Consider the following 13928-nt stretch of genomic DNA (forward strand, 5'->3'; position numbering starts at 1 on the left):
ATCAATATATTTTTATTTTATTTTATGAAAAGTAAATGAAATTAAATGAAAAGTAATTGAATGATACAGATGAAGATTTTATTTAATAAAAAATTTGATAAATTTAAAATATTATTATTATTTATTATATTCGATATTATATATTATATTTGATGAATCTCTAAATTAACTTTTAAGAAAAAATAGATTAATGATAACATAAACATAATCATTACATAATTTTTATTCTTGTTATAGTATGGAGTTTAAAAACGAAAAAACTTTGTCAAGATTTACCTGGTCATGCAGACGAAATTTATGCAGTGGATTGGTCTCCAGATGGATGTCGTGTCGTATCCGGTGGAAAGGATAAGATTTTACGACTTTGGCAAAATTAAACAATGTGTATAAAAATTTTTTTTAATAATTCTGAAGTTTTATGCACTTAACAAATGAAATTTTCACAAACAAAATACTTATTCGAAGTAAGATCTTAGATTTAATTATTATGTAATTATTAAGAAATTGTTTGAAATATAAACATAAATAGATGGATAAATCTTAATCTAAAATAATCCAGAATAATTTTCTGAAATAGGCATTGATAATAAAGGCGATTGATTTATTATTGTTAAAATAATAGCGTGAATAATAATGAATTAAATTCTTTTAAAAAATCTACAATAGTTTTGTTCAGGAAAGTAGAATAACTGATCATGTACATGTAAATACAAAACAGCCATGTTCAGATAAATGAAATAAGCTGTACGATTTAGAAAAAAACCATTGAAAAGAAATGGAAGAATATAATATCTGTAATATTTTATAAAAATTCCATGATGTTTCACGATATATTAAAGATTCCTATCTTGCAACTTATATTTAAATATAACAATATAACATGTACATTCATATAACAAACTATAACAAACATGAAACTAAACTTCAATCCATATAATTTTTATACTTGTATTTTTGTTACAAGTGTATTATAAATATATATATTATGTCTTAATAGATAATATTTTTTATATATATTTTCGTATTTTTATTTCAAAAAAAAAATATAAAAAAAAAATTAAATAATAAGAAACGGAGAAGGATTAAAAAATATTAAAATCAGCATTATTTGTTAAGTTTCGCAAATGAAACAAAAAAGATAAGAAACAATAAAAGAAGAATAAAAGAAATTATTGTCAGCATTATTTCTTGAGTACTAAAAATATCTCTCAAAAATCAAAACATTAAAAAAATGATTAACAATCAATTCTTATTATATCTTTATCTTTTTTTACTTTATTCTTTCTCTTTATTCTCGTTATTCTTTCCTTGTGTCTGTTTCATTTGTAATATTCTGGAGATGACATTGATTTTCAAATTTTTATTATCTTTTTACACTATATTTTCTGTTACAGTACTTTTAATATGCAATCATAAAGGTACGAGATGTCAATTGAACATATTCATCGTTTTTTATGTCAAAAGTACAATATATTTTGATCTTTAATGTAAAAAAAATAGAGACATCATTTCTCGTATTAAGAATATTTATTTTTAGCTTAATTGTTTTTTAAAAATTTTTATAATATTTTTTTAATTTTTTTATTAAAAATTTCAATCAAGATTATGTTTTGGAAAGCAATACCAATTATTAAGTTTCACTATAAAAAGATGATCATGTCAATCAACGATCTCTTGACATCTCATGATAAATAAAATAATATTTGCAATCCAAAAATCTAAAAGATTACGTAATTCTTAGCTTGATATTTTTTCTAAAATTAATAAAATAATTTTTTTTAGCTTGATTATTGTTTTCTAAACAATAATCTTTGGAAAATTTTCAAACGATAAAAAAATAAATAAATGAATAAATAATAAAAGTGAATAATATTTATAATAAATATCTATAAGTAAATAAAAGAATAAATAAATGTAAAATTAAAAGTATAAATAAAAAGAAAAAGTGTAAATGAATAAAAAAATTAAAAAATAAAAGTATAAATATATGAATAAATAAGTGTATGAATAAATAAAAAAATAAATAAATAAATAAATGAATATATAAATGAAAAAGTAAGTGCAGAAGAAAATAAATACTAATTAAAAAATAAAATGAATAAACAATATATTATATGTATAATAATATTAAATATTAATTAATAGAATAAATGTTTTAAGAATGATAAAAAATTATTCTTTATAATCAAAATTTAATTAAAATATTATAATTTCGAACTATCTGTTATGTCAAGCTTAAATGAAAAACTGTTCGTTTTCTCGCGACTTCGCTTGTATTTATAGAAGATCGCTGCCGAAATTTGGCGAATATGTACGTTTTTTATCGATTGCTTTAAAACTAATTTTTGGAAATAAATGATCAATAATTTAATATTTTTTGGACTTTTATTGTTAATAATTTTATTATTAATTATTGTTTTACTATTTATTATAATAGTAATATATATATAATATAATATATATTTTTACAAATTAAATTAAAATAATAATTAGATTTACTGTTTTATTAGTTTTTAACTTATATCTGTATTAATAAAATATTCTAATTGCTATGTTAAACGAGAAATGATTATAAAATAATCAAAAATAAACTTATAGTGAAAATAATTTACTAATTTTTAGATTTTTATTGTTAATTTATTTTATAATTTATTACTAATAAAAGATATAATGATACACAATCTTTACTGATAAAATAAATAACGATTTTTATATCGTATTTATATTATAGTTTAAAAGTTTATAAAAATTGAATAATAACAATTTGCAATACTTTTTTATAGAATAATAATTTTATATTTATAATAATTATTTAAATATTAATTTAGAATTAATATTATTAACGAATAAATGTTTAAAATTTATTTTTCATATTCTTAAAATTTAATTCAAGTTTTATAGTTATTGATTTATTTACTTTATTTACAAAATAAATCAATCACCTGTACTAAAAAGTACTGCAACTTACTGTTCGTAGATAATACCAACAAGAAAGTTTTGCCATCTGTCGATAATAAATGAAATGTATCGACAATTAAAACGCATGAATAAATGTATTTTGAACATTTGTGAATAAAAAATGTAATTAATTATAAAATTCGTGCGCAATTTTAAATTATATATTAAAATTAAATGCGCATAGCTTCGATATCTGAACAATATAATCGAAACGAAATTAACTTTACTTTTTCTCATTTGGTAACCATAACTCGGAAGATCACGCGCATTGATATCGATAAAAAAACAATTACCTGTAGATTTCAATAAATATTTTAATATACTATATTTAAATGTTAAGATTTTCATTATTATATTAATAATTTATTAATTTTATGATCTATTGATAATAAAAAAATAACACTATGAGTGTAAAAAATGAAAACAAAATTTTATATTTTTATACCGTCGATCAATCATAAATAATCGTAAAAATTTATAAAAATAACCATATTTTCGATCGATCAATTCAATTTTTTTAAACAATTAAAACGCGTATTAGATGATATTCCATAAAAAAAAAAAAAAATACTTTACTTCTATCCATAAAGTTTTATAGTTTGATTTGCAACTTCCGCTCCTTTGGAGGCAGCACTTCCTCCTCTTTGTCGTTATTCAATTAAACCAATGAATCCGCTAGAATTTATAGCTTTTTTCTTATTATCCTCGAACTTTCAAAATTATCATAAATCCATTTGACCACGCAAATGGTTTACAACGTGCAATAAGTACGGATTATCGTACGGATCCTACGGTTAAAAGAAAAACAAATACTTACATATCCGCACGTAAAATCCTTTATTTCATACATAAATCGATTTCCACGAAAATCGTTATACTCCTCTGCGTATACAGAGAGTTGAACACACCTCAAAGTGCGTTCTAATCGTGTGTGAATAAGATCCGCGTAAATAACGATATGTAAATTTCCCATATGTAGTTCCTTTACCTCTCTCTCTCTCGTTTGTCACGTCACGCCATTACGCGCATCGGCCATGTTTGATTTCCTTCGACGCTATTTGCGTTCACATCCTTCCGCTCTCTCTATTCCCGCGTTTCGATCCCCATTGTCTGCACCCCATCGATCTCGTTTGAACACTTTTCACAGAATTATTTCTCGCGCACCTACGAGACGAAACCGTTTCCCACATTTGCACGTGAAAATCGGGGATCGGCAATCCTAAGATGGATGGCCTTGCACGATGGTACATTTAAGCGACGCCATATACAAGTTGGCTTTGCGAAGAGCTCGGTTGCGTGCACTGCATAAGAACGAAATTTTTCCAGGTACGCATTGAGACGGCACAGCGAATTCTCCAACGTAACGACGAGGTTTTATGGACAATTTTATTTGTTCACCGTGTATGAACGTATTTTCAGGGACGTATTTATTATATTTTCACCGATATCGCGTACCAGCCGTAAAACATGTACTCGTTAGGGATTCAGTTGTTCCGCCAACGATTTTTTTTTTCTTTTTCTTTTTATTTTTATATTCTATGATTCCTCTTATTTTTTCTCCTTCTTCTTTTTTTTTTTTTTTTGAACAAATACATCGACATACATAGGCTCGTTTAATTAATGCTCGCGTGTCAACGAAGACAATGAAGTTCAACCGTGTTTTCGAGATATCATTACGTTACTGCGAAAAATTTCAAGGCTCTCGTTGCACGTGCTATTATCACTGATCGTGACTTCCTCGTGTGGGTAACGTTCATGTGAAAAATAATTCTCTTCACCAGTGGTGAACTCTCAAATCTGGAATTATTATACGAATATGGCTTCTGCTTGCCTCTATGCGGTATCGAACGTTATAGAAAAAAATTAAGTGTGTTTGATATGACCTGATAATGGTGAAAAAAGAGAAATTTTTTGGTAAATGATAAATTCTCAAAAGTGATGATATTTGATACATGGAATTAGAGATTATTTTTAATGTGAATCCAATATAAGATTTATTTTATATTTCGATTTAAATTAATATAAAATTAAACAAATAATTGACTTCAGATTTCAGAATAAATGTTTGTAGGATTCGAAATTTATGTGACATATTAAAGAAGTCGTTAAATTCAAATATAATAAAATATTAAATTATTTTATATAAAAATAGGAAAGTATAAGACTAAGATAAACGCTTATTACATAGAACAAGAATAAATATTGCATTCTGAATTAACGAGATTAATTTACAAAAAATATCGTCAAATTTCGTTTAACCAATAATAAATTCGATTAAACATTTACCGAAAATTCAATTTCCGTCAAATCATTTTCGTTCAGGATTATAAAACAAACGGAATACAAATAATTGCATACAATAAATTAAATACGACTTTTTAGTTTGAAATAATGTATTATTTCCATATTGCTCGATTGGTCAAGATCAAAGATGAATATGCGCGTATCGTGTATACAGCAATATTGCATTAATATCGATCCTTCTTCCAACTCATTTTGTAATACGTTATTTTCAGACAAGCTTCTTACTTTTATCCATTATCCCTTTTAACATTTTCTGCTTCAAATCATTTAACATATTCCATTAAATATTATTCTATATTCTCCTCAAAATATTTTCTCGTATAAAAAATAATTTCTAAATAATCGCACAAAGCACTTTGAAATCTTAGACATCTATTAGTTCATCTATTTTTATTACAATACCAATTACACGGCATTATTTAATTAAATTAAAAATTTTCAATATCGTAGCTTAAAGTATTTTACGATTTTTCACTGAAATGTATTCTTTTCTAATTGATATATCGAACAAAACATATCCACCATTAATTCACAATACAATAATTCCTCATCGCTTGGACGAGTTTAGTTTTATCGCGGACGTTGGAAATCGCTTCGAATCCGTTCCCTTTAAATCGATTGGTTCGGTGGTAACGCGTGATCAGAAGTCGCCGCTCGTCCCGTACCGGAAAAAGGAATTCGACTCGAGAGTCGAGGACACCGGGCCGAGATTCGTCTACGTCTGTGTGTTCACCTTTTTCCCCTCCGCAACTCGATAATAAATTTTCGAGTCGTCCGCCGGCGTCGTGCAACTCTGGAACGATGTTATGGACGATGCTCGAGAACAAGAAGGGTGGTTACACACAGGCAACCCTCCGCACATACTAACGTGGATTTATCGAGCCCATCCTGCCGCGTAACGACGACTCACTGCGGACGAGTCTATACTCTTCGAGAAAAAGAGAAAGAGAGAAAAGGAAGTAGAAAGTTACAGCTGTATTCCGACTGTATCAATATCTCGTTAGAAGCTACGATGGAAATAAAAGCGAGACTACTGATCCTCGCGACTGGCCGTGCAAGCGAAATTGTAATCTTCCATATACCAGTGTATATCGCGCCATCTGCTCGTTTACGATGATAATCGTAATTCGAAAATAGAAGGGGATCGAATTGGCAGGACGTGTGTGTATATATATATATAGATAATCGATAGTCGAGTGTACGAGGGGCGAGAAGGTTCGAAGACAATTATCGGTTGTTGGAAATTGGCGACAAGTTGCTCGATTTTCCCCCGAATTCGGCCCGTTTTATGCTCGCCGCGTTCCACCATGCAAATAGGATAATGCTAGTTGTATCGAGCAAAAATGGAAATAGAGAGATATCGGTTCCCTCTTTGGATAATATCGAACGAATTTTCGATCGTGTAGTTATGTATTACGGATGGTGTGGAATTAGTTCTCGTTTCTTTTCGATCTTTCTATTTATTTATTTATTTATTTATTTTTTTACGCAATGGTTAGGTGGTTGTTGCGATACGTAGGTTAATGCTAAACTCTTGAAATTATTTTTCAACTATGTATTAATTAAAGAATTTTACATTTTGTGTTTATAGTTGGTTTTATACGAAAAATAAAATTAATTAATAAAGTAAGGATAAGAATGAGTATTCTCTGAGTATTCTATTAACTTATAAACTTATTGAAATAATTATATAACAATTCTAATTAACATTTATTTTATCTACTTTCAGAGAAAACTGTAATATATATAATCTATAAAATACAAATACAAATGTAAATTGTTCGCGTAAATATAAAAAGAATTTAGCAATTACTGGCAGAATACCTTTGAGAGAATCAATTTACGTCTGTTAAATGAACTGTATGATTTTTATTAAGTACTTACAGGTACGAACATTGATTTCATTACTGGTAAGTGTCGTGTTTCACTTCTCATTAAACCAGTAGATAGATCTTTCGAATCTCCGTGTATACCGTGGCCATCTTACCTCTCTTGGATGTCTAACCAAGTTGAAATCTGATCGTAATTTACAGTTGGTCCGCGCGATCATGGCGCCCGCAGACAAGCGGGCTCACATTCACGCGCGCCACCTAGGCAAATATATGTACACAGGGGAGAGAATAATTCTTCGCTCGCAGAAACGAAATTAAAATTTTTCCCCGTCGTTGCCGGCCGCGGCACGCCGCCGTTTCAATTTATACGGGCTAGATATCTATTGCTGCTACCGTTTCTAAAAATTACACTTCGAGCAATTATTTCCGCGGCGTAACCGTATAACGACGAATAAACATGCGAGAACGCACTTAAATTTCGTTTCGCTACGGGGAAAACTAGCGTGTGATGCGTGCGCGAAAAAAGTGATCGTTCTTCTCCTTCCTGTTTTTTCATTTTGATAAAACAGGAATGGGATTGCATCGTGATGGTGAAAGGAAGATCATTGAGTTACGATAATGCTTTTGTAAAGTGTTATAAGACGAAACATTGTTCTCTTATGATTTTTTTGTTAGGTTAGAATGTGATTGTATTTAAGCATTGTGAAAAATGAAAGTGAAATCGGAAAAAAAAATTTTACGCGTTTGAAACTGACGATGAAGTAATTTTTTTTAGAAAGATTTTGAAGATTGGTATTTTATTGGTAGAAGTTTATCAAGAATATCATTCTTCCATCGATAAATATAAAGTTTAAAGCGAAGTTATTTATTTATATATAAGTTGAAAGATGTTTATATGAAATATATAATTTTTATTGTGATCGCGTAGTTACTACTTACGTATAATAGCTATTATTATTTTTAAACTTTATGATAAAGTCACAAATAGACAACAAGTGTAGAGAATTTTATTAGTATACAAGGTGAAGAAGAAGGTATCTCCTTTTCTTTCAAGGTTCTTATCTTATATTAATATCTTACCGTTATTTTTACATGCTCATAATTTTCCATTAAAACAGATCTGAAGTAACTTGCAAATTATAAATTAAATAAGTTGATGTTATCATATTTCATATAATGTATATAATATATATATATATATATATATATACATATGCACACACAATAAAAGTATATATGTTTTATGAAAATTTTGCAATAATTAAAAGTTCAGTACAATGATGATGACACTGCTCGTTAACTCATTAAAGCCGCATTATCCAAGTCGCTCGGTTGAAGGCTTCGTTCAAAAATTTTAAAGAATGGAATTCTTGACAACTCATGCACGGATGATGGAGATAGGAAAATTAAAAAGGGAGAAAGATTACGTCGAATTGGCAGCAACTTAATCGATCAAGGAGTCGCGTCAGCTCGCCACGAGCTCAATGTAGATCCATCAAAACGTCGTGGATGATGCGCTTCGGGTAACTTTCATCCGTATTGCGTCGCTGCACCATCAACAATCTTCCGCTAAAAGTTTCAAGCCCTACCTTTATTCTACTTCGACGACAAGCAGTCTACGAACAACACCGATGAGTTATTTTTAACAATGATTTTGTAATAAAAAGATTTATCATTGATTTTTTTTCTTAATAAAAAATACCGAAGGAATTTTTTAAACTCTATTAATGGAAAAGACGAAAATGTCAAGAAGAGCAAACTTAATGATTATAAATTTCAAAGTTCGAAGAGCTTTAAAACAATATCGTCTCCGAGCTCATCGATCGACTGCAGCGCCACGACGTCATTAAAACAAAGTACCAACAACTGGTAAATAAAATGAATCTGTTTGTGGAATTACATTTACCTGCAATACGAAACATTGAAACGACTGATATCTAAATCATCAAATGGAATTCCCTCCAATCCACAAATAATCAAAATCGCCCTTTTATCTGCCACTATACCTCCTCTCTATACATACTCTCCCCGTTTATATACACGCGTACACATCCCTGTCGACATAAAGAGCAGGCAACTGGTGGCTGTTAGTACTTATGTTCGCGCGTCTACATGGGAGAAGGAGGGGGTGGCGTGCACACGCATCGAGTCTCGCGAGGAGGGAGGGGGGCGCAGACGACTGGTTCGAAAACGGCACTTCCTAACGTCTATAGCAGCTGGCATGCAGCCAGTCCCGTGGTCGACACCCGGTTTCGAGTGTCCACGTTCCTCCCCTCCCCTCGCTCTTTCCACTCCCCGTTGTTCTGTTATACGAGGATTACCGTGCGCCGTGTAATTACGTCCGTGTATTCTACTCTTTATCGCCGGTTCGGCGGTGGCCGCGCGCGTATACAGTCGGCCCCACGGCATTTGCATCGCCGTTAAACGCCGTAAACTTGTCAGAGCGGGCTGCTACGCGCAGAATCCCGCGCCATTGGCCCGGAGCAACGTGGTTCGTGGTTCTCCTATTTACGGGAGGCAAAGCACGCGGCCCTCTATCTGCGATCGACAACGATCAGGATTGCACGAGGGAGGGGAGAGGGAGGGGAAGTGGGATTAAGCTGCTTATATTATTTTCGCGCGGTTGTTACGCCCGCGATATGCTAAAGATATTGTCGATGGTTGGGGCAACGGGGGGATTTCTCTTCTAAATCTTAATTTTATTCAGAGGGAGCGTGTTTCGTTACGTCGTTGGATTTTTCTTGGGGGGGAGTTGGTGGATGTTTGTGCCGTGAAGGGGGATTTGAATTGTGAATATGAATTATGCGAAATTTACCGTGTACACGAGGATTTATGGAGAGAAATCATTGTGAATTTTGTGGCTTATATCTTTATCGTGTTTTGAATATGAAAATCGTGTGGCTTACATCTTTACAATAAATATTAATAAATCAATACTAATTGCTATATTATGATAAATCACGACGTTTATATCGTCCAACGAGAATGTTCACAATCCTTTCCAAAGAAGGCACATTTTTAATAATCTGATTTCTCCATCAATAAATTGATTTTCTTCGAAACTCGTTTCATCAACGGCGTGTCATTCGATACGCTGCCTTTTAAGCCAAATTGTCCGACGTATCGCGACGGTGTGGATCATTATAAGGATGCGTGGTCGGCGCGGTTTTTCATTTGTGTCGTACCGAGACTTATGGCCCTATTAGTCGATAATGGTGAAAAATACGAGTAACAGGGGTAACGATCTTAGCTTATAGCGATCATAAATGTTGGATAAAATGTCGCGCAAAGCGAAGGGTAATGTCGGCAATGCGGCCAGACCGAGCATAAATTCACGGTAAGTGGCGTGAGTTATGAAAATTTCATGGTAGAACCGGCCCGCTTTATGCATTCATAGTGTGCCCCGCAATAGTGTGTTAAAAACGCGTGCTTGCTTTCTTTCAGTCGAGGCCTTAACGAACATCCCTTTACTTGGAATCCTCCCACTATGGAAGTCGAATTGAAAATTCATTTATCTTCTTTTTGATTTATCTCTCTACCTTTATTAAAATTTTTCTATTAGCTTTGGTACTACTACTACTAGTTTCGCTCATATTATTTTTTTATTCTCATAAAATATCATTGGATAATTTTATTTTTGTTTAATTTTATTATTGTTATTAAACGAGAGAAAGAATGGAATCTTGTTATTGGATTTGAATTTAAAGAAAATGAATGGTCGGATGGAAAATTGAGTGTCGAAAGCGGGAATAGTTTTTACCAGTATATCTTCCAAATATTTATTTTTTTGAATAAAAAATTTTTACCATTGCACGGGGGGAGGGAACGAGGGTACTACAAAAAAATTAACTAGAAAAACTCGCGTATTTTTTATTTTTTCGATACAAAAATAAACACGTCCATCAATTGTTTACTTACTAGGGGAGGGGGGAGGGGGGAGAAATCGATTTTTCGCCAATCCCTTAAATACAAAATACATCGTTCAAAAATCACTTGAAAATTTCGTAAATATATACCCTTCAACGATATACCCTTCCGATATATAAAACTATTTCAAAAAATATGCATGCAATTTTTAATTTCAAAAACAACTAAAAAGAGAGAGAGATAATTTCAAAAAGAAAACGCCGCCGAAGAAAATATTTTCCAACGAGCACCGTTTACAAAATTATTTCTCTTCGCCCTTTTTCCTCAGCCTCGGGTAAACGTTTCATAAATCTTCTTCTCGAAAAAAAAAGATCTTCCATCCCCTTCCCTATTTACCCTGGTTGATGATTGCGTATCGCTTTCAAAAAACGGCGAACACCTTTTGATCGTTTATTCGGATTATTTCGTCGTTTCGAAGATGAGGAGAGGCTGCTTTGGCGAAAATTGGACGCGTCTACTTTCGTCGACGCGTCGTTTTCAACTCGGGCAACGCGGACGAGTTAATCCGACAACGAAGTGTCGGCCCCTCGTCGGAACGGCGCCCAAGACAGCCGGCTAAGATTTAATGAATATTAAAAGGAGAGCCGCGAGTATCGAGTTAGAATCTGTAGCCGCAGTCATAGATAGCAAATTGGGAAAGTTGTTGGAGGCCGGTGAGAGGGAGGGAGGGAGGGAGGGAGAGAGGGGTGGTTCCGCTGCCAGAACGCGTTCACGTCTTGTTGTATTATCTTAGAAAGTTCTTGACATCTTATAAGTTTCCAACTTTTGTTATATACGTATTCAAAGTTGCGTCTCTACGTTGCGGCGTGACGTTATTATTGAATATGAAAGGAGTTACTCCCTCCTCTTATCGACGAATAAAAAAGTACCCCTCCCCCCCGTTGTCCTGTCGACGTTTAAGATTATTGGACAATGAAAGAGCTCATACATATATATATAATCTCCTTCATTTCTTTTGCTAGAAAGAATTTTATAAATAATAATTTTTCTTTTTAAACATGTTTCGATTCATATTACCAAGATATTAACCTTTTTAAAAATAAATCGTAACATTAACGTTTCTTAATTTTTGCAATAATTTTGAATCTACTTTTCTTCCACTTTTTCATACATCGACAAATATTTCTACGTTACGAAAAATTGCACAATAATATCCGCAGAAAATAAACTCTTTCAAAAAACTTAACCGCAATCTCCCCCCTCCCCTTTGTCATTTATTTATTCGATCGTACGTACAGCACCGATTCGTGTCACCTTGGATCGATCTTTCGTCGATGAATCAAAAAGAGTTAATCAAAACGAGGGATCTAACCCGTATACACACACACACACATCCGCTCTAAATATTTCGCGCGAAATATTTAATTTTATCGGGGCATGCGCCGTTCGGGCGGCGATGTCGCGAGCCGACGTCGTCGCATTCTTGTCCTTTTTAATTATATAATAATTTTCCGCGGGGAGGCGAAACCGCGGAAGATATTCATCGTACAATAGAATTTTCATCAAGCCGGAAATGTTTATTGTTTGCAGTCGGAGGAGAGAGCTGCCGCGTCGTTCTGCCCGTCGTTTAATCAGGAATATTTCGTGCGCGCCGGTGGCTTCATGGCAACTGTAAAACTCTCGAGACGGATAGTACACACTTGATACATTCTTTGCCGAAGTTAGGGTAAACATAAACTTCAAACTCCGCGGAGAAATAGAGAGCGGAGGGGGAAGAGGGGGAAAGGAAGGGAGAAGCTTCCTCTCCTTCCTCAATCCTGGAAGATCGAGGAAAATTATCAACCCGTGGAAAATCTAATGAACATTCCATTGGATCTTGCTAATTTTGATTATGATAAACGAAAATGTGTGTAAGCAAGAATATTCCACGGATGGCGGCCATGGCGGTCTTTGCTTAAACGAAAGCGAATCGCGGGAAAATTTAAAAGTAAAAGTCAGTGATATCGATAATAGTATCGATTTGATTTTGAAATTTAGATTTTGTATAATAATTGATGCAATTGCGTATAAAGAAATTTAATTTAAAAAAAATAGAAAAAAAGGGAGGGTATTTTTTTTTAAACGATTCAGAATTAATTCACTGTGTTGAATCGACGAACAACGATTCGTTCCGTGATCCGTTTACTTTTATCCTCCATTTGTATTTCATTCGATTTTTTTTCTAATTTATTGAGTGTTTAATTATCGATTCGCGGTTCGCGTTGGTAGTAAGTAAAATTTCGCATAAAATATTTATAGACTTGTTTGTTTTTTTTTTTTTTCATTTTAATTTTCAAGTTACATACGCTTGATATACACACATACACACACAAGTTGGAACAAAAAACCTGGGGCTTTATGGAAACCGCGCTGCCCCCTTTTATATTTTATTATAATCGTAATACTTTAAAGAAAAAGGAAGCGGAACATAAAATGTGTACTGTGTATAATTAAAAGAATTTACTACGTTTTAACAACCTGTTCCCACTGTATAGCTGTAGAATTTAAAAGGCTGTACTGCAATGTTTATACCGTATATTAAAATTTAGTGAAGTGTAACGATAAAGGAATGAAGTGATAAATCGGATAAATCAACCTGAAGGTATGAAAAAATTTTCATTACGGTGTTTTTACAACCTGCATACCAATGTACTACTTCTTAAGCAGTTTTGTTCACGAAATTCAATTTATTAATATGAATTAATAGAATAAAAACGCTCCTTGAAAGTATTATATTATGTATACGAACAAAAAGAAAATTATAATTTGAAGAGAATTTAAGTTAAATTTCAATAATGATCGTATCGATGCAATAATTATAACAAAATGTGAAATTTTCATCGTTTAATCCCTCCTCTTTTGTTAACTCGTTTATTTTCATTTTTTTTTTTTTTTTTTGAAAATGACCACAATTTAAAAATAAATCCC

General features: G+C 32.0%; 1 protein-coding gene across 1 annotated transcript in view; it reads left to right on the top strand.

Moving 5' to 3' along the window:
* LOC102671865 (notchless protein homolog 1) overlaps positions 1–452 on the top strand; it is a 2620-nt gene extending 2168 nt beyond the window's left edge. The window contains exon 6 of the mRNA XM_006620327.2: positions 238–452. Within this exon, the coding sequence (XP_006620390.1) occupies positions 238–377 (140 nt within the window). The 3' untranslated portion in view covers positions 378–452. The remainder of the gene's footprint in view (positions 1–237) is intronic.
* Positions 453–13928: the final 13476 nt, after the last annotated feature.

The sequence above is a fragment of the Apis dorsata genome, unplaced genomic scaffold (genome assembly GCF_000469605.1).
Source record: "Apis dorsata unplaced genomic scaffold, Apis dorsata 1.3 scaffold_502, whole genome shotgun sequence".
Lineage (NCBI taxonomy): Eukaryota > Metazoa > Arthropoda > Insecta > Hymenoptera > Apidae > Apis > Apis dorsata.